Raw genomic sequence first — 21381 nt, 5'->3', positions numbered from 1 at the left:
AAAGGAGGGCGAGGTTTATCTGCTCTGAAGGAGTGGACGTGGCCGGGATCAGGCAGCAGCATGGGTCACGTTTCACTGCCACAGGCTTCACCCACAGCAAGATCACAATGGGGCAGCAGCCGCATGTGTCAGACAGGGTAATAGGGATAACCCTGAGCCAGGCCGGGGGTTTCTGTTCCATATGGCCCTGGGGACACAATCGCTCAGTCATTCCTGTTTCTGTTCACTAGTTTGTGACATGGTGCTTTCCAAAGAGAAAATGAAAGTGTCTCCATGTGACCCCTCAGAAGCTGCTAGAGCGAGGCACTCACTGCTCTGCTAAGGTGCCACAAGTCCTCCTTTTCTTTTTGCTCTGCTAAGGTAAGTCCTCTTCCCTCTCGTGTGAGATGAAGTGTAACCCCTTCCCCTGCCCCCAAGATCCTGTGGTTTCAGTCAGGGTGAATTCAGGCCTAATGCACATTCAGAAAAGAAATGCATTACCCAGGGGCTGGACCCGAACTCGCAGTGTCAAGTTGGGCGCTAGGCAGAATGAGAAGGGTGGGAGGGTAGGCTGCTTGGGTTACTGGGGGGCTGGGTGGGGACACCTGCTTTACCAGTTTGAAGTTTCACTTTTAAAATGGTTTTGGATGAAGAAATGCAGGTTTGGTGCAGGGAAGGGAACAGGGCCTTGGTGATGGACACATCATGTCGGGTGGGCTCGGTGCTGTGCAGGGAACCGCCCTGTACTGTGGTCACCAAACAGGCTGCCTCGTCCATCTCTCGCTCTGGGACTGGGAGGGTTACTTTGAATGAAGCCCATGGTGCCAGGCTTGGTACCTGCAGTCCCTGCCCCAGTCCAAGCCTGGTTTTCAGGGATAAATCCAGGTTTCACTGTTTTCTGCGGCAGTTTTCCCAGCTGGCTGGAATCCTGCAGGAGCTGTTCTCCATGAGCCATGCTGGCTGCACCTCCTCTTACCATTTGGTCTATATTCACTAGTCTCCCTGCCTGGCTTTGTTGTTTTCTTGCATCTGCTTTGCTGACTAACACCTCCACATTCTGCAAGGCTCATTCATATTTTACCTTATTTCCTGGGCTTTCAAGTGGCTTCTTCTCTTGCTGTTTCCATCCGGTGGAAGAATGCTACTCAGCTCTCAGCTGTTCTGCTGTCACTTTACCTCATTATTTTTGGTAATATGCAGATTATCTTCCTCATAAATGTAAAAAGAAAAGGAGTACTTGTGGCACCTTAGAGACTAACAAATTTATTTGAGCATAAGCTTTTGTGAGCTAAGCAGATTCATCCGATGAAGTGAGCTGTAGCTCACGAAAGCTTATGCTCAAATAAATTGGTTAGTCTCTAAGGTGCCACAAGTACTCCTTTTCTTTTTGCGGATACAGACAAACACGGCTGCTCCTCTGAAACCTCTCATAAATGTAGAGATGGTTTGACTCTAGGGAGGCAGTGCTAGGCATGTAACATTTAGAAACATGGTGGTTGCTTAGCAGATGGTTTTATTTCCATTGTAACAGGCAGAAAATATGGAGAGCTATTGTTTTTCCATATCATGAGCTTAATAATTAGAAGTATTAATAGCAAAACACTGTAGAGCAGGAAATTGTCAAAGCCGTGATTGCACTATTTATTGTATATATTTGTGCTGGTTTTCTAATTACACACAAACAAATGCCTGTCTCCCAGTTAAGAGGCCTCTGCCAAGACTCATAGAGCCAGCAACTCTACAAATACACGTCCAGCAATCACAGAATCATAGAATATCAGGATTGGAAGGGACCTCAGGAGGTCATCTAGTCCAACCCCCTGCTCAGAGCAGGACCAATCCCCAACTAAATCATCCCAGCCAGGGCTTTGTCAAGCCTGACCTTAAAAACTTCTAAGGAAGGAGATTCTACCACCTCCCTAGGTAACGCATTCCAGTGTTTCACCACCCTCCTAGTGAAAAAGTTTTTCCTAATATCCAACCTAAACCTCCCCCACTGCAACTTGAGACCATTACTCCTTGTCCTGTCCTCTTCTACCACTGAGAATAGTCTAGATCCATCCTCTCTGGAACCCCCTTTCAGGTAGTTGAAAGCAGCTATCAAAACCCCCCTCATGCTTCTCTTCCGCAGACTAAACATCCCCAGTTCCCTCAGCCTCTCCTCATAAGTCATGTGTTCCTGTCCCCCAACCATTTCTGTTGCCCTCTGCTGGATGTTTTCCAATTTTTCCACATTCTTCTTCTAGTGTGGGGCCCAAAACTGGACACAGTACTCCAGATGAGGCCTCACCAATGTAAAATAGAGGGGAGCGATCACATCCCTCGATCTGCTGGCAATGCCCTTACTTATACATCCCAAAATGCCATTGGCCTTCTTGGCAACAAGGGCACACTGTTGACTCATAGCCAGCTTCTCATCCACTGTAACCCCTAGGTCCTTTTCTGCAGAACTGCTGCCGAGCCATTCGGTCCCTAGTCTGCAGCGGTGCATGGGATTCTTCCGTCCTAAGTGCAGGACTCTGCACTTGTCCTTGTTGAACCTCATCAGATTTCTTTTGGCCCAATCCTCCAATTTGTCTAGGGCCCTTTGTACCCTATCCCTACCCTCCAGCGTATCTACCTCTCCTCCCAGTTTAGTGTCATCTGCAAACTTGCTGAGGGTGCAAATCCACACCATCCTCCAGATCATTAATGAAGATATTGAACATAACCGGCCCGAGGACCGACCCTTGGGGCACTCCACATGATACCGGCTGCCAACTAGACATGGAGCCATTGATCACAACCCGTTGAGCCCGACAATCTAGCCAACTTTCTATCCACCGTATAGTCCATTCATCCAGCCCATACTTCTTTAACTTGCTGGCAAGAATACTGTGGGAGACGGTGTCAAAAGCTTTGCCAAAGTCAAGGAACAACATGTCCACTGCTTTCCCCTCATCCACAGAGCCAGTTATCTCATCATAGAAGGCAATTAGATTAGCCAGGCATGACTTGCCCTTGGTGAATCCATGCTGACTGTTCCTGATCAATTCTGAAGCACTTAAAGGAGAGGAAAGTGATTCCTTGAGGACCTGCTCCATGATTTTTCCAGGGCTTGAGGTGAGGCTGACTGGCCTGTAGCTCCCAGGATCCTCCTTCTTCCCTTTTTTAAAGATGGGCACTACATGAGCCTTTTTCCAGTCGTCCGGGACTTCCCCCGATCGCCATGAGTTTTCAAAGATAATGGCCAATGGCTCTGCAATCACATCCACCAACTCTTTTAGGACTCTCGCATGCAGCGCATCCGGCCCCATGGACTTGTGCTCGTCCAGCTTTTCTAAATAGTCCCGAACCACTTCTTTCTCCACAGAGGGCTGGTCATCTCCTTCCCATGCTGTGCTGCCCAGTGCAGTAGTCGGGGATCTGACCTTGTTCGTGAAGACAGAGGCAAAAAAAGTATTGAATACATTAGCTTTTTCCACACCCACTGTCACTAGGTTGCCTCCCTCATTCAGTAAGGGGCCCACACTTTCTTTGACTTTCTTCTTGTTGCTAACATACCTGAAGAAACCCTTCTTGTTACTCTTAACATCTCTTGCTTGCTGCAACTCCAGGTGTGATTTGGCCTTCCTGATTTCACTCCTGCATGCTCGAGCAAAATTTTTATACTCTTCCCTGGTCCTTTGTCCAATCTTCCACTTCTTGTAAGCTTCTTTTTTCTGTTTAAGATCAGCAAGGATTTCAAAGTGAAGCCAAGCTGGTCACCTGCCATATTGACTATTCTTTCTACACATCGGGATGGTTTGTCCCTGTAACCTCAATAAGGATTCTTTAAAATACAGCCTGCTCTCCTGGACTCCTTTCCCTGTCATGTTATTCTCCCAGGGGATCCTGCCTATCAGTTCCCTGAGGCAGTCAAAGTCTGCTTTTCTGAAGTCCAGGGTCCGTATTCTGCTGCTCTCCTTTCTTCCCTGTGTCAGGATCCTGAACTTGACCAGCTCATGGTCACTGCCTCCCAGGTTCCCATCCACTTTTGCTTCCCCTACTAATTCTTCCTGGTTTGTGAGCAGCAGGTCAAGAAGAGCTCTGCCCTTAGTTGATTCCTCCAGCACTTGCACCAGGAAATTGTCCCCTTCACTTTCCCAAAACTTCCTGGATTGTCTGTGCACTGATGTATTGCTCTCCCAGCAGATATCAGGGTGATTGAAGTCTCCCATGAGAACCAGGGCCCACGATCTAGTAACTTCCGTGAGTTGCCGGAAGAAAGCCTCGTCCACCTCATCTCCCTGGTCTGGTGGTCTATAGCAGACTCCCACCATGACATCACCCTTGTTGCACACACTTCTAAACTTAATCCAGAGACTCTCAGGTTTTTCTGAAGTTTCATACTGGAGCTCTGAGCAGTCATACTGCTCCCTTACATACAGTGCAACTCTCCCCACCTTTTCTTCCCTGCCTGTCCTTCCTGAACCGTTTATATCCATCCATGACAGTACTCCAGTCATGTGAGTTATCCCACCAAGTCTCTATTATTCCAATCACATCAAAATTCCTTGACTTTGCCAGGACTTCCAGTTCTCCCTGCTTGTTTCCCAGGCTTCGTGCATTTGTCGAGGCACTTGAGAGAACTCGCTGTTTGTCCTGCTTTCTCAGTGTGAGAAATCCCCCGAACCTCCCCTTTCCCATGGAAACAGAACCTGCAGCACGGAGGTTACAGCCCAGGGTAGTTTGAGGCAGAGGAATGTTTTCTTGTCTTGCGTCTGAGCTGCCACAAACCGATATCAGGGAAATGGCCTGACATCCCAACCCGTTGCCCTGGGAGGGTTAGGTCTATATTTCTGAGCCCTGTGCACCTTTCCCTCTGCTGACTGTGTTATTGACTATGGAAACTCTGATGCCTTTGGGGCAGAAGAGTCGGCGACACCCACAACTGCAGTGAAGAGTCTCTCTAGACTGCTGTGTGCTGTGGTGACAGTCACAGAGTAGAGCTGGAACTTTGGGCGTCACTGGACTTGCCTTGTCCAAGGCGGGCGGTATCTCTGCTGACTGTTTCGCACAGCACAGGCTGTGACAGAAATAGGGGCTCTCAGAGAAGCTGTATATTTGTCCCTGTTCCCAGCCCCTCATGGGCTTGGAGAGTGCAATGCTTTGTGTGGAATGCTACATATAGAAACTCTGCAGCACGAGCGCGCCCCAGGCTGATCCCTGTGTTAAGATGCAATGATCCTGGCACTAACGGTCCACGTGGCACTCACTGGCAGCCTCAGGGCCCAGCTGCCTTTGTCCCCACTTCAGCATTCACAAGAGCTACTCCCAGATACGCAGCAGAGACACAACCAATGAGCCTCACCATGCCACAGAGATGCACAATACACACCAAGGGCATTTGCCACCCTTTGCCCTGGGCCTGATCCCGAAAGCTCTTTTTTCCCTGCTCTGCCCTGTCAGCAGGAAAACCCCACCATGTGAGCATTCAACAATTGCTAAAAAACAAAATACACACAACTGTTCAGCCAGCCCCTCCTCACCCTGCCCCGCCCCAGCCACCAGCCACAACCCACCACTATCCGAACCCGCTAACCAATGCCGCCCCCTCCCTGCCCTGCCCCAGCTACCAGCAACAGCCCACCACGATCCCAACCCACTAACCAACCCTGCCCCCACCCTGCCCTGCCCCAGCCATCAGCCACAACCCACCACGATCCCAACCCAGTAACCAACCCCGCCCCCACCCTGCCCCCACCCTGCCCCAGCCACCAGCCACAACCCACCACTATCCGAACCCACTAACCAACCCCGCCCCTGCCCTGCCCTGCCCCGCCCTGCCCCAGCCACAACCCACCACGATCCCAACCCACTAACCAACCCCGTCCCCACCCTGCCCCAGCCACCAGCAACAGCCCACCACTATCCGAACCCACTAACCAACCCCGCCCCCACCCTGCCCTACCCCAGCCACCAGCAACAGCCCACCACTATCCGAACCTGCTAACCAACCCCGCCCACACCCTGCCCTGCCCTAGCCACAACCCACCACTATCTGAACCCACAAACCAACCCCGCCCCCACCCTGCCCTGCCCCAGCCACAACCCACCACGATCCCAACCCGCTAACTCTTCACCCATCCCAGTACCTACCACCCCATTCTTCTCACATGCCAATCACTATCCCAGCCCTGCCCATACCCCATCCCCATAAGTACCCCCATCTTTCTCTACCCCATTCCTATAACTACATCCCTGCCCCACCCAACAAGTACCATGTGGCTACAGGGCAAGCCGGTGGAGGGAGGGCGATCAGCGGCTAAAGGGAAGAAATCAGTTCACACGCTTACAGTGGGAGTGATGAGGACCATCAAAGCTGGTCAAAAATTGTCTGCCAGTGGCTTCAAGTCAGCAAATTTTGCTTAAAACGTTTAGCAAGATCATAGGGCTGCATTACAAGTAAGGGAGAAAGGGGGTTGATTAGATAGGGGGCACATGCTCTGCTGTCCTTGCACTGCTGGGACCTGCCAGTCCCCTGCCCCCCAGAACTGAATCACAGTGCTCAAGATTCATAGAGTTTAAGGCAAGAAGGGACCATTAGCTCACCTAGTCTGACCTCCTGCATATCACAAGCCATTAAATGTCACCCAGTTCCCTTGTACTGAGCCCAGTAACTTGTGCTTGGCTAAAGCATCTCTTCCAGAAAGGCTTCCAGTCTGGATCTGAAACCCTCAGGAGATGGAGAATGCACCACTTCCCTTGGTAGCTTGTTTCAGTGGTTAATCACCCTTGCTTGCAAATCATCATGCCTAATTTCTCTTTTCAATTTGTGTAACTTCAACTTCCAGCAATTGGGGGGTTTTATTCCTTTTTCTGCTAGATTAAAGCATCCTTAGTGCTCGGTATTTTCTCCCCATGAAGGTATTTATAGGGTGTAAGCAAGTCAATCTTCGGTCATCTTTCTGATATGCTAAACAGCTCTCACTGTCAGGCATTTTCCCCATGCCTTGAATCATTTTGTGACTCTTTTCTGCATGCTCTCCAGCTTTTCACCATCCCTTTCAAAATGTGGACAGCAGAACTGTACACGGTATCAGTCTCATCATACCGAGATAAAATCACCTCCCTATTCATACCCATTCTCTGGTTACACAGCCAGGGAGAACATTAGTCCTTTGTGCCACAGTATCACGCTGGGAGCTCATTTTGAGTTGTTTGTCCATTGTGACCTCGAAATCCAGAGGTGAAAGTAAGCTGGTACCGTACGGTACGGCGTACTGGTAAGAAAGTGGCTGCTGGCACACAGCCAACCATACCGGCAAGGCTGCTGATGGGGGGGTGCAAAAGGGGCAGCTGCCCCAGGGCCTGGAGATTTAAAAGGGCCCGGGACTCCCAGCAGCGGCTGGAGCCCCTGGCCCTTTAAATTGCAGCCAGAGCCCCAGGGCTCCTGGCCGCCACTATCCCGGGGCTCCAGGATAGTGCCCCTACCACACCAGCGGCTGGAGCCCTGGGCCCTTTCAATCACCACTAGAGCCCCGGGCCACATGGGCAGGGCACCGCTGACAGGCTGGCTGGGGGAGTCTGGCCCCAGCCCTGCCCCCTCCGCCCAAAGCCCCACCTCTGCCGGGGCCCCAGAGGAGCCTCCCCACCTTGCCTAGACCCTGGCCACCCTGCATACCAGTAAGTCCGTTAAGTTACTATCACCCCTGCCTAAATCATTTTAGAGTCCCTGCTTCCCAGCATACAGGCCCCCGTTCTGTAAGTACAGTCTGCATTCCTTGTCCCCAGCTGTGTAACTTTGCATCTGGCTGTATTAAAACACAAATTTTGTCAGCGGTGATTTTATATTTACTTCCAGATCATTGATGAAAATGCTGAAAGCATTAGGCTTAGAGCTGATTCCTGCATTACACCACTAGAAACACCCCCATTAGATGATGATTCTCCATTGACAACTACTTTTGGCAATCTGTCAGATAGCCAGTTCTTAAATCATGTAACATGTGCTATATTGTTTCCCTAAAACCCAATGGACTGGCATTAATTATTTATATATCCTTTAATTCTTTATCAATTGAACCTCATATTAGCTTTTCCATCCATTTATCCAGGATTGACATCAGGCCACCTGGCCTATAATCATCCAGCTCATCTCACTTCCCTTTCTGAATTTTGGCATAGCTTTAGCATTCTTCCAGTCTTCTGGAATTTCCTTGGGAACCTAAGATTTATTAAAAATTAACAGCACAAGTCAGAGATCTCAGCCAGCTGCTTCTTTCCAAACACAGAACAGAAATATTATTGACCACGTCTGCATCATTATTAACAATTTCACCATCTCCATCTAGTCATGGGTTGATACCATTGCTACTGATCCCAGTATATTTTAACAACTTCTTCTTATCCTTAGCCCCACAAGCCAGGGATTTTTTCTGATGTCTTTAGCTTCCCTTATCAATTTTTGAGCACCCACCAGGCACCACAAGGGACCTCTTCTCCACTCCTCCCCTGTTCTCCTCAGCCCCGCCCTTTCTGTGTCTCCAAACCCTTCCCTTTTCCTTCCATTTAGCTAACCCCCTCCTAACTAAATGCATCCCCTACCCCCAAAATTTGGCACTAACTTGATGTTTGCCACACGCACTGTTCCCTCTGCCAGTGTGTTACAGCCCTGCCACTTCCTTGGGTCTGTCAGTTCTTCAGGGCAGGGCCTGCCTGCTACTTGGTGTTGTGCAGCACGTGGTACAACGAGCCCACGCCATGCCGGGGCTCCTAGGTGCTGCACTAACAGAACGGGACTCATGTACAGCTGCCGGGCTGTCCAGGCCTCTGCACTTCTGCCCAGGCTCTGGGCGCCAGCGCAAGGGGCAGGGAGTGCCCCAGCGAGTCCCACGCTCAGGCCTGGAGTGGGACCCAAGGGCAGAGCAGCGGGCTTGGCAGCCATCTCCCACCACGGCTTCACACAGACAACCCTTACAGTCACCCAAAGCACCTGTCCCCGGTGAGCTGAGCTGATAGAGGATCTGAGTTGATGGGCAGTGAAGGGGCTGAACTGACGGGGGACTGGGTGGGGGTATAATTCATTGCTGGGCAGGAAACAGGCAGATGTGGGGTGAGAGCTCCTGCTGCGAGGCCAGAATCCCCTGGCCCATTGAATATGAGAGAGTGGGCAGTGCTGATTGTCACCGTACACAGGGGTGGGCAGGGGGAATGCAACAACCACTGGTCAGACCAAAAAACTCACTAGAGGCTTTACAAATCTCATGCTCTGGGGGGGTCTCACTCATGATTTTTGATATGCTTGATATTGACAATACTGCAGGGGAGCCTGTCCCTGGGATCCCCCAGCTCCCAACACCCGCCATGCTCCTGACTGTATCCCACCACCCCAATACACACACCCAGGATCCAAGACACCTCGCAACACCCTCTGGCTGCCCCAGCTCTCCTCACACCTTCCTGTCCTCAAACAACCTCCCTCCCTCACAGTCTGCCTTAACTCTCTCCAATACCCTGATCCCTCTGGCTTTTCCAGGCCCGCTCAAGCTGTCCTTGGCTCTGCTCACCCTCTCCCGCAAGGCTGGTTCTGCGGGTGTGAGGAATAGGCTCCTATCTCCCCATGTCTGCCCCTCAGCTCAGGGCACCCTGCGGGGGAATGGCCCATCTGTCGTCATGCTCCTCTGCACAAAGAAGCTCTGCCCAGGCCTTGGAATCTTCAGCCTGCCTCACTGGCTACTGCCAAGCCACGGACAGGCAGAGTCAAGGCACGGCATCTCCCTGTGTGGCCAGGCTCCAGCGTGCATTCTCTGCCCTGCCTGCATGAACCCATTGCCCTTCATTCTCAGGCATTTCACCTCCTGCTGCTGAGTCTGTCAGGGATTTCCTGCTGTTCTGCTGCCAGCAGCCCAGCAGGTGCAGCCAGAGGCACTGAGCAGAGCTGCGCTTGGCTGCAGATGGGCCCCTGCCTCTGACATGCCAGCATAGTGGTTAGCCATGCATGACTGTGGAATTAATTACAATTAACACTTCAAGTCTAAGGGCCCAGGGCTGATGCTTCTGCACTGCAGGTCTCTGAATCCACCATCCCCACAAAATCCCTTTAAATGACCTTTTAAAGTGTGGGTTTGCACCACTTCTCCCACCATTTTCTCACATGTGAGCGTTAGAGAGCAGAGAAATACAGCCCGGAGCACTGTGTGGGTGTCGGAGGCATGAATTCATTGCGTTAATGTACTCACCACATCCTTCATTCTGCACAGTAATACTGATACAGAGCTGACGTCAGCCACCGTATATCACTGTACATTCCAATACATTACTGCTCTGTATTGCTCAGGAGCAGATTTTTAGTTTTCACTCATTCGGTGCTGATGAACTCCACCTGCTTGTCATAGCCTTTGCTTTCAGTGTCTGCAATGACAGTAACATGTTAACCAGGCAAGTGCCCTATGGATTTTTGGGAGGCTGAAATGGACATCTGAAAGGATGAGGCAAGGTAATATCAGTGATTCTACCAATCCCCATAGAGGTTTGTTGCCAGCTTGAAGCAGTTTGTTAATGCCTCTATTGATAAGTTTGAATACATTTAAAATCTTTCCTATAGACGATACTGTACTTGCCCCTCTGGTGACATCCACATTGACTTTCATTGCACAGAATAAGGATTATTTTGCTTCCGTTCTGATTTACCTGTTGCTTTAACCCTATGGTCAGATGTTTTTTGATTATTGCTGTGTACAGTAGCTGTCAAGCTCAATGCTCAGGGAAGAGCACTTACTGTGCATTTCACTGAATTAGTTTTAACCTCTGTAGACCTTCTGGTCTCTTTCCTTTGTTTTGCTGTACTAAGAAATTATTTTCTGTGTTTGGAAATTTTATATTTTATCTTTATTTCATGTTAGTTTTTATAACTGAGTTCTTAGACTTTTTGGAGAATGTTTATATAAATATATACATATACAATTCATGTAACCATTTACAAACACAGAGTTAGACTAGGTAGACCCAGGCCCTCAGGCTGCTCCATATCTCCAGATGCTTAGCACTATGTGTCTTTGAATATGCCATGTTGGTACAGGCTCCATCTCTCACACTGTAGTTTATTACAATTTTTAGCACTGCTTTCACACTTATATATAAATTACTAAGTCAATACCAGACATCTTTATTTAGTACAGTGCTTTTCATACAACCTGTCTCTTAAACTGCTGTACAGAGGTTAAAAGAATTGTGCTTAGCAATTCTATAGAGCTTGACATATGAGCATTCATGAATTGAGAACTGTGTCCAGTTCTGGTGCCCACAATTCAAGACGGATGTTGATAAACTGAAGAAGGTTCAGAGAAGAGCCATGAGAATGATTAAAAGATTAGAAAACAGGCCTTTAAGTGATAGACTCAAAGAAGTCAATCTATTTAACTTAACAAATATTTGATAATGGGCTCTTCAATCTAGCAGAGAAAGGTCTAACATGATCCAATATCTGGACAAATTCAGACTGGAAATAAGGTGTACATTTTTTAACAGTGAAAGTAATTATTCATTGGAGCAATTTACCAGGGGTTGTGGATTCTCCATCACTGACAATTTTTAAATCAGGAGTGGATGTTTCTCTAAAATATCTGCTCTAGGAATTATTTTGGGGCAGTTCTCTGGCCTGTGCTATACAGGAGGTCAGATCAGATCACAATGGTCCCGCCTGGCCTTGGAATGCATGAATCTACGAGCCTCCCAAATCGCCTGGGAGCTCAGTATGTATCTTTGTCCTCTTTTTACAGACAGGCAAATTGAGCCATAGAGAAGTGATATGACTTGTCTGAGGTTACACAGTGACTCCATGGCAGATTTGAGAATAGAGCCCAGGGCTCCCAGCCCGTTGCTCATTGCTCCACACCATGTGAACTTTCCAAATTAGTAACAGAGGTGAACCAACAGGGGTAGGAAAAGGGGGAGATGTGTTTTCTGATTAAAAATCATGTGGAAAGTCAATGAGGCAAAGAAGGGGGTCGTCTTCATCGTACCCAGGGACTTAAGGCCTCAGCAGGCCTTGGGAATGGAAAAGGCCCTCGGCTGCATCTTGTGCGGGTTCAGGCGATGTGCTCATCCAGCCGCAAAGGGCCATAACGAGACCTGCTGCTCCTTTCCCTTGCTATTCTGCTCTTGCATGTGTGTCTCAGCACAGAACCCAGAGCAGAAGCAGAAGGATCTAGGGAATAGGTGCTGGCATTCACGGGCACACTTGCCCTGACTCTCTCAGAGCAGCAGTCCCCCCTCCCTTACCACCGCATGTCAGAAAATTTGGTGGGAGAAGGAGAGAAGGTTTTGGGTGCCAAGGAGAGAGAGATCTGGGGGGCCCTGGCAAGAGCAAGAGGTTGAACAATAGAGAACACGGGACATGAAAGAAAGAACGAAGTCTGAGAGGAAAGAGGGTGCTTCCCAAAGAGAGAACGAGAAACGCCAGGGAACAGAGAAAACATGAAAGAGAACGACGCAATGGAGAGATGGGATGATCACTTGACAGGATTATCTGGGGGTATCTCACTTAATCGTTTCCCTGCCATTGCAGGGAACCTTAGGCACTGGTGCACCTCAGTCCCTCCTGTTCTCTGTCTGTGGCACATCCTCGTCTCCAGTATACCTTGGTCTAATTCCAGTTGTTGGGTTAATGTGGAGGTGCTGGGTGGTTTTAGTGGCCTGGGATATACAGGAGGTCAGACTACATGATATGGTGATCCTTCCTGGCCTTGGACTCTGACTCTAAGAGCCAAGGGGGAGAAGCAGCGAGAGACATACACCACGCTGGGATTAGGTAAATGCATTGAGTGCATTAATCTGCCTACATTCTATTGCATCTCTTAGACAAAGACCTATATCCCGTGTTTGGGGAATGCTATGTAACAGCAACAGGAATAGTGCAGGGGCCTCAGATTCACTCCTTGCAGGAGTCATGTTCTTAATGAAAGAGATCATAAAAGCTAGAGGTGGGATTAAGTCCCATCCAGCCTACCCCACAAGTCAATTCATGAGTATTCCCCTTGTGCTAATATTTTGCCCAGTCTAGTTTTAAATATCTCAGGTGAGATGGTTTCGACCCATTCTCTTAGGAGATAATCCCAAAGCCTAACAGATATCAATGCTGAGATATTTTTTCTGATATTCAGACTGAATTTTCCATTTCTTAATTTCACCCCATCACTCTTAGTTCCACCCACTGTACTCCCTAAATGATTCTTCTTTTTCCTTGGTGTTAACCCCTCTCAAATATTTGTGTGGCAGCTTGTAATCTTGTCTCCACATATCCATCTCTTAGCCAAGCTAGAGGAGTGTAGCACTTTTGACTCTTGCTCTTGTGTCAGGCCCTCCAGCTTCTTGATCTTTTCTATGTTTTTCTCTGAATGGTCTCTGAGCAGGGGAGAAGCATAGGAGAAGGTTCTTGAGCAAGTGATAGCCAGATGGTTTGGAGGAGTAGACATGTAGCTTGTATTGGCCGAGCAGATGTAGTGGAAAGGGGAGAAGTCCATTAGGGTCTGCTGGAGCAAATCTACCAATGGTTTTAGGAGAGCAGTTTTGAAGTGAATGCTGAAACGAACAAGGAGTCAGCAGAGCTTCTTGAAAGTGATGGTGATGTAAGTCTTGCTTCTTTGTGCATATGAGAAGGCAGGAAGCAGCATTCCGTGCATGCCCAAGATCTAGGACAGTGGGAGGCCATAGCAAGGGAGCTGTAACAGTCAAGGGGAGTGGAGCCAAAAGCCTGGGTGAGAATTTCAGCAGAGGTGGAATCCAGGCAGTGGTTTGCATGGGGAATGATACCAAGATCGCAAAGAAACCTAGGGCATGTAGAGGAAAAAGGGGAGCTCAGGATGAAAGAAGACAGGAAGGTTGCAGGCACTGAAGACAAACTGGAGTTCTGAGAAGGAGACAACAGAGAGAGAGTGATCCTTGAGGAGAAGTACTGTCCCAAGAGAAGCACTTTTGTGTCTGAGACACAGTGGGAGGAAGTTGAGGCAAAGCAAGTTTATTTGGTCAAGAAGAACAGCCAGTGGGAGGCAGAGTGGGGCCTTCGGTGTAGTGTGAGCTGTGTGCCACTTGAATATTCCTAGCACAGCGGTAGTAGTAAAGGCAAGGATATGATACACAAAAGGTAGAAGGCAGCTAGTTACTAGAGCAGGGGCGGGCAAACTTTTTGGCCTGAGGGCCACATCAGGGTTCCAAAACTATATGGAGGGCCGGATAGGGAAGGTTGTGCCTCCCCAAAGAGCCTGGCCCCCGCCCCCATCCGCCCCCTCCCACTTCCCGGCCCCCTCAGAACCTCCCACCCATCCAACCCCCCCCCCCGCTCCTTGTCCCCTGACTGCCCCCTCCTGGGACCCCCCGCTCCTACCTGCCCCACCGGGACCCCCACCCCCTATCCAATGCCCCCTGTTCCCTGTCCTCTGACTGCCCCGACTCCTATCCACAGCCCCTGCTCCCTGTCCCCTGACTGCCCCCCAGGACCCCCTACCAAACCCCCTACCCCCTTACCATGCCACTCAGAGCAGCAGGACTGGCAGAGCAGCAGGACCAGAGCCAGCCACACTGCCCAGCAGGAGCTTGCAGCCCCTCCACCTAGAGCGCTGGCAGCCTGGCGAGCTGAGGCTGCGGGGGAGGAGGGACAGCAGGGGAGGGGCCGGGGGCTAGCCTCCCTGGCCAGGAGCTCAAGGGCCGGGCAGGACGGTCCCATGGGCTGGATGTGGCCCGTGGGCCGTAGTTGGCCCACCTCTGTACTAGAGAGACCAGCACAGTTATGGAGGCAGGTCTGGGAAGGTGGCTTGTGTCAAAGGGTGCGTTGGGGTCCAGGAGAAAGAGAAACAAAAGGAGCCTTCGTGATCAGAGAGGAGGAGCTTGTTCATCACATGGCCAGCGGAGAGCAGTTTCCATGCTCTGGAAACAGGCCAGGACACTGTTGTGAGAGCTGTGACTGGAGAGATGAGAGAAGGCGGCTTTTTCAGGGGCTTTGTTGAGAGCGGGAAGATTGGCAGTGAGAGGGTGGAGAAGGGGAAGTCAGGAGCTGAGGGAAGGTGTAAGAAGGAGGTTGACAGTGGCCCAAGTTTTAGAGAACCGGAGAAAGTTCCAGAGGAAAGAAAGGTAGTTACAGTTATGTAAGGAGGCATCATGTCCAAGGGATTCAAGGAAGAAAGGGAGTTTTTTTAAAGGACTGGATGACACAAGAAGATTCAGGTGCAAAAAAAGAGAGGAGAGAGAGCGATAGAGGGGAGAAGAGGACGGGGGGAATGTTACCCTGGAGTCAGATATTAATGGATGTTAAGAAGGGACCGCTACAGCCATCTCGTCTGACCCCCTGCACAGCACAGCACAGACAGTCACCCACTGATCTCTGCTCAGGCCCTGTAACTTATGTTGAACAAGAACATATTTTATTGACAGAAAAAAAGTAAAATGCTTACACCTGGAGGCCAGGGTGACAGTGACATGTTGGGCTTGTATCCTATACCATATTACTAGCTGGGATGTGGAGCTGCACATGAGAAAGACATTTCTCCTGCCTTCCGAACTGGCCTGCTAACAGTTCAGCTATGAGCATGACTTGATTATCTCACTCTGGTGCCACGGTTCAGTGAGAGTCCATCTCTGAACTAGCTCAGGAGCCAAAGGGGCTTTTCGCTGGTTGCTAAAATTATTTTAGTTTCATTATTTGAGTAAACCTGGAAAGTTTTTAAACAACAAAAATATTCCCTGGGTTAGAAGAGCTTAGTTGGTGTCCTCATCACTGCGTGATCATGTGGTGCATGTGCTTCCGGAGACTGGGGACCGCTGAGCATGGAGGGACACACAGGGATTCTTTGAGCGCTGAGCTGACCTTTGTTCAGGGCCATGGGGAAGGCATGCTGCAGCAGCTTCATGCCCTGCACCCTTAGGCTTCACTCCTAGCATTCTTCCTACAGGTGCCACTTTGAGCCTGGGTGGCCAAAGTGTGACCCAGCCCAGCTGCCTGAGCCTGCCCCTCTCTAGCCAGCAGAGTCCACAAGTCCTACCTTCTGTTGCCTCGGTTTGGCATTTGTCACACTTTCATGACATCCGTGACAGTGTTGCAATATTGTAATGCAGTGTGGTGTCTTTGCCTCCCAACATAATCTGACAACGCTGGGTAAGAGCATCCTTCCATTGTAATGCAAGCTAGCTTCCTCTGCAAAAGCCACGTGCCCTGGGACCTAAAACCTCCTGGTATACGACTCTTCCTGTTCCTTTTGTGGACCACTGGCCCCTTTTGGGATGGCAGTGTTATGCAGAGGGTGAATCTGCAGTGGGTATTGATGATGGGGAGCTCCAGCCCAAACCCTGCAAGGATTTTATTTTTCACTCTTTCAATGTATACCTCTGTATTGGCATAAAAATAAATGTTAGCCATTCTGCAAACTCAAGCTTGGACTGTGTGTGCCACGAGTCCCCCGGGGGTTGGTTTCAGAGCAAGAGCCTTTGCCTTTCGTGGCTGAGCAGAACAGTGACTTATCAGTGTCAGGTTTCAGAGGAACAGCCGTGTTAGTCTGTATTCGCAAAAAGAAAAGGAGTACTTGTGGCACCTTAGAGACTAACGAATTTATTTGAGCATGAGCTTTCGTGAGCTACAGCTCACTTCATCAGATGAAGTGAGCTGTAGCTCACGAAAGCTCATGCTCAAATAAATTCGTTAGTCTCTAAGGTGCCACAAGTACTCCTTTTCTTTTTATCAGTGTCACTAGATCCAAAGATCTGATCAACCTCCTTGTTCCTTGCAATCAAAAGATTTTCGTATAAATGCTCTTCAGCCAATGGTGTCAGAACAGCCTTTCCTTAAATGAATGAGTGTGTTACCAATGTTCTGTGATGCAGGAGAGATAGGCTTTGCTTTACTTCTTTATTATGTTCCATGAACACAGTTCTCCTGTCCTATGCCCAGGGCCACAGCCCCACATGCTTTCCTGGGGGGTCATTAACAAGATGCTAGTGTTTGTTTAAACAAAGGAGGAGGCTTTTAGGGAGACCAGATCCACTTTCTCCATAGCTGATGTCTGTCTGCTGTGTTTCTATAGGGCCTAGCACCAGAATCTACACAGCTGCAAGCGCCCACATTAGTTCCAGCAATGTTTGTTGCTCGCTGTTGCGTAGCATTTCTAACCATAGGCACCCAGCAGTGAGCAAGGACTCTCGTTTAGCCTGCGTGCATGTGCTGTAATCTGTTTACTTACTGAACTACAATACAGGGCTGGGTGACGCTCCCTGACATCTGTCTCTCACGCACACACACACGCACACACACACGACTTGGTGGCGGGGCTGAGCTCATGTTTTGTTTTTCAGGACGGTCAACTGGGATCAACATGAGGAACAAATTCCAGCTGCAGGCAATTCCCTTCTTCCTTTTACTTCAGCACAGTAAGTTCCCAGGTTTCTGTCCCAGTTTTTCAAATGCAGAATTCTTTGGTCTAATGTTCTGCAGCTGCCTCACACACCCAAGGTTAGTCTGGGAGGATCACAGTGGCGGAATGATTCTAATATACTATTCAGCACTTACGTAATCTTTACTGATGATTGTTTGTGCTGTGGCAGGGCTTAAGGGCCTCAGTCATGGATCAGGCCCCACTCTCGGTGCTAGGCGCTGTACATACACATAGCATAGAGACAGTCCCTGCCCTAGGAGCTTCCAGTCTAAGTATGAGACAATAGATAATAATAATACTGTTCTCATCCCAATTTTACAAAAGGGGAAACTGAAGTGGGACAGCAACTTGTTTGAGACCACAAACTAAGCTGGTACCAGAGCCAGGATGAGAACTCAGGAGTTCCTAGTTCTCAGTCCTGGGCCCAGGCTGCTTGACTATGCTGCTGCACCCTATGGTCTGATGGTTAGCCCCCTGCCCACCTGATCCCAGCTGGGTGATCCAGGGTCTCCACCCAGCTATAGGCTAATTATTAGAGATTATAAATTCTCCTTCCTGATGGGTGTTGTGAGGATCCCCAACTGTCCTCTTTTCCAGTCAATGCCCCCCACTTCTTTTTGGAGTCTTGCATACCACTGCAGATTGGCATCCTTAGGCTGCTCCTGGACAGCATATTTTAACCTGATGGGAGAAAACAACAGACTAAAGAAAGGGAAGCAGTGGAGCAAAGTCAGGGGAAAACCTTAGGTTTTCTTTCCCTTTGAGCTGCTTCTTCTCAGGCAGAATCTCCAGCCTCAACTGGACACACAAATCAGTGCAATGTTGCCCAAAAATAAGCGCATTATCCTTGTGGGGGGGATTGCATTTGATATGAAGGTGGCTGGACATGGTGGGCATTTCTGGCTGATCTGATAAGTGGATAAACCACAGTGCAGCTTGCTGCATTCTCTGTCAGTTAGCTCTGGGCAGGCAGCTTTCACTTCAGCCACACTCTGAACACTAAATAAAACTGAATCTTGTGGCTGTTTTGAATGTTGGCTTAGGTCTTTCACACACTGCAGCTTCACAAACAACTGCGGGGATGATAAAGTGCACACAGCCACAGAGATGCAGCTAAGAAGTGCAAGGGAGAAGGGAGCACAGCTCCTGGGGGGAGGGGAGGGGAGGGGAAGTACACATCTGTGCTTTTTTTAACATCAAGCACTAGCTTCACCGTCAGCAAAGCTAAAATGCAGGATCCTTCCTCTCTCCCCAGAGGAACAAGCAGTGAAAGAAGCAGACCTTCTGGCTGGTGTAGTACTGACAAGACTTAGGAATTTTGCAGCAGCTGATTTAAAAATTTTATTAAAGCTAATGTTAAAATTATATAAGACACAGGTCAAGAAAAATAACAGAAAGTCTGTACATCTGTCTGTAGTGCTTAGATTATCCAGAAGTACAACAGTTGGTTTAAAAGTCATATAATACATATGGGACATAATCAGCAATAACCCAAATTTAGATTAATAAATTTAAAGATACAGTTCAGATATTAATATCCAAATATTCGGGTACATCACTCATGAAAAGTTATACAGCAGAGGTGGGCAAACTACGGGCCACATCCAGCCCGCGGGACCCTCCTGCCCGGCCCTTGAGCTCCCGGCCGGGGAGGCTACCCCCGACCCCTCCCCTGCTGTCCCCCCTCCCCCACAGCCACGCTGCTGCGCAGGCAGCGGGGCTGCGAGTTCCTGCCGCTCCGAGCGGCATGGTAAGGGAGCGGTGGCGATGCGTGCACGGTGGTGAGGGGGTTGGTTAGGGAGTCCCGGGGGGCAGTCAGGGGACAGGAAGCAGTTGGATGGGGCGCAGGTTCTGGGGTGGGGCGGTTAGGGAACGGGGGGGTTGGATAGGGCGTGAGAGTCCTGGGGGGCCTGTCGGGGGCTGGGGGGGTAGTCAGGGGACAGGGAGCAGGGGGGTTTGATAGGGGGTGGGATCTCGGGGGGGGCAGTTTGGGGCAGGTGGTCCTGGGAGGGGGCAGTCAGGGGACAAGGAACGGGGGGGTCGGATGGGTCAGAGATTCTGAGGGGGGCAGTCAGGAGGCAGGAAGTGGGAGGGGGCGGATAGGGGGCGGGCACCAGGCTGTTTGGGGGGCACAGGCTTCCTTACCTGGCCCTCCGTACAGTTTTGCACCCCGATGTGGCCCTCAGGCCAAAAAGTTTGCCCACCCCTGTTATACAGAGAGTCCATAAAACTGCAGTAACAGCGGTGGCTAAACCCACCTTCTGAGTGACTCATAGTGGGATACATGATAAGAATGCCCCTAGCTCAAGTTCTGAGGCCACTGAAGGAGGAGAGGATCTTACTGGGGCCACAGTCTCAACATCTGCCCTTGTGTAATGGGAATTTTGCTTCTTTCAAACAGGAACAGGGCTGTAGGCGGAAGAGACCAAATTAGCTTAGAGTCTTCTCCACCATCTGACTGTGGGCATGATCCTGAGGGATTTCACCATCATACACTTGTGTTTCCTGCAGCAGCTTCATTATTCTTTATGTTTTTATATTTATTTATTCTTTTTTTATATATATTCATAATATTTATGTATTTGTTCTGTGGCAGCACCCAAAAGCCCTAATCAGATCAGGGCCCCCTTGAGCTGGGGGGCTGTACAATGTACACGCTGGTTATTGCTAAGTTAGCACAGACTACTAAACATTTTACCTTTTCCTTAGCACTCTCAGCACTACACACAGCTGAGGTTCACAACACTGCTTTAGTCCTTTATTGAAATCTCTCTTCCCTGCATCACCCCATGGAGATATTGTCTAGGCGTCATGCTCAGGACTACTCAGGATCCAATACTCTCATAACAATACCTTTCAAATGCTAACATCTGACCAGAATGCTCCGCAGAATAATGTACAGCAGCATCAAATGCTGCTATAGGTCAGTTTTCAACTACAACTCAGAGCACTAACAAACCTCAGCATGTAATTTCTTGACATTTTTCTCCCCTATGTTAGAAACTTGTTTCAGTTATCTATTTAAAGGTTTATAAATCTATGCCTATCATTTTGGCATCTCGACATCTTACACAGATTATAACAAATACAAAATTAAAATATCTTTGTGCCAGGATTACAGAAAAAGATTTTTCCAAACCTCTGGAGCCAGATATGAAAATAAACTAACAATGCAGTTGCTAAGCTGTCAAAAATCATTAACAGAGAGAACTGAAAAAAATACGTGATTAAAAGATTTTTTCCTACAAAATAAAAATCTTGGAAATGCTTGATACAAAAACCATTAAAAGAATGGTACAGTTGCAAATTAAAGTGTTCAAAAGTTAGGTAATGCCAGAATTGTGCATGATACAGTCATTACATGGTCATAGCCAATCTGTGTACTAAGTAAGTCAGGGCTGTTGCAGAAATAATAGCATGTAACTAAAGAGTGTGTCATGATGTGTACATAAAAGGGGGCAGAGTTAAGGTTGCACATTCAACCATAATTTGGGCATTTCCTGACTTTTCAGCGCTTCACTTGCAACCTTAATGTTCTTTAATGGGATATTATTAAAAACAGCTCTGGCTTACAATGGTTTACTGCCTGGGAAGCCTCAATAGACATGAAGCACTGTGTATTGAGGTGAACTGGCACCGAGAGCAATCTGGGTCATGTTGCTGTGCCACGTGCCCTGTTGAGGGCTGAGTGTGGTGACACGAAGTGCAGTTTGGTCTGAGCTGGTGCATTATTCTCTCTCTCTGAACTTACAGCTACATGTTGTGAAGATCTTCTTTGTTCTGTGGACTATGTAAAAACTCTGACGTGTATCCAGAAAACTGACCTCAGTGAGACTTTGTATAATCTCACTGCAACTTGGTATGTATTAATAAGCAAAAGAACAATGATGAGATTAGCTGTGATTTGCCGGAGACTAGAGTGTTGTTCTCCTTCCCAGGGCTAAGGCAGAGCTCTCTGTCTCTCTCGCTCTCTTGCTCTCTCTCAGTGCCTCGCTCACTCATGCTCTCCAGCTCTCCCACTCCG

General features: G+C 49.0%; 1 protein-coding gene across 3 annotated transcripts in view; it reads left to right on the top strand.

The window, feature by feature from the left end:
* The first annotated feature begins 275 nt into the window (after positions 1 to 275).
* Positions 276 to 21381, top strand: part of IL21R (interleukin 21 receptor) — a 43152-nt gene continuing 22046 nt past the window's right edge. Inside the window, exons 1-3 of one of the 3 annotated variants that reach the window (XM_075133343.1) lie at positions 276 to 360; positions 17278 to 17352; positions 21111 to 21216. In XM_075133343.1, coding sequence (XP_074989444.1) covers positions 17298 to 17352; positions 21111 to 21216 — 161 coding nt within the window. In that variant the 5' untranslated portion in view covers positions 276 to 360; positions 17278 to 17297. Of the gene's footprint in view, positions 361 to 10259; positions 10439 to 17261; positions 17353 to 21110; positions 21217 to 21381 lie in introns of those variants that run through there. The other 2 variants (XM_048866416.2, XM_048866415.2) reach the window with 2 other exon arrangements.

This window comes from Caretta caretta, chromosome 10 (genome assembly GCF_965140235.1).
Source record: "Caretta caretta isolate rCarCar2 chromosome 10, rCarCar1.hap1, whole genome shotgun sequence".
Classification (NCBI taxonomy): Eukaryota; Metazoa; Chordata; order Testudines; family Cheloniidae; genus Caretta; species Caretta caretta.
Note: the sequence above shows the minus strand (reverse complement) of the source record. Positions and strands in the feature narration are given on the sequence as shown.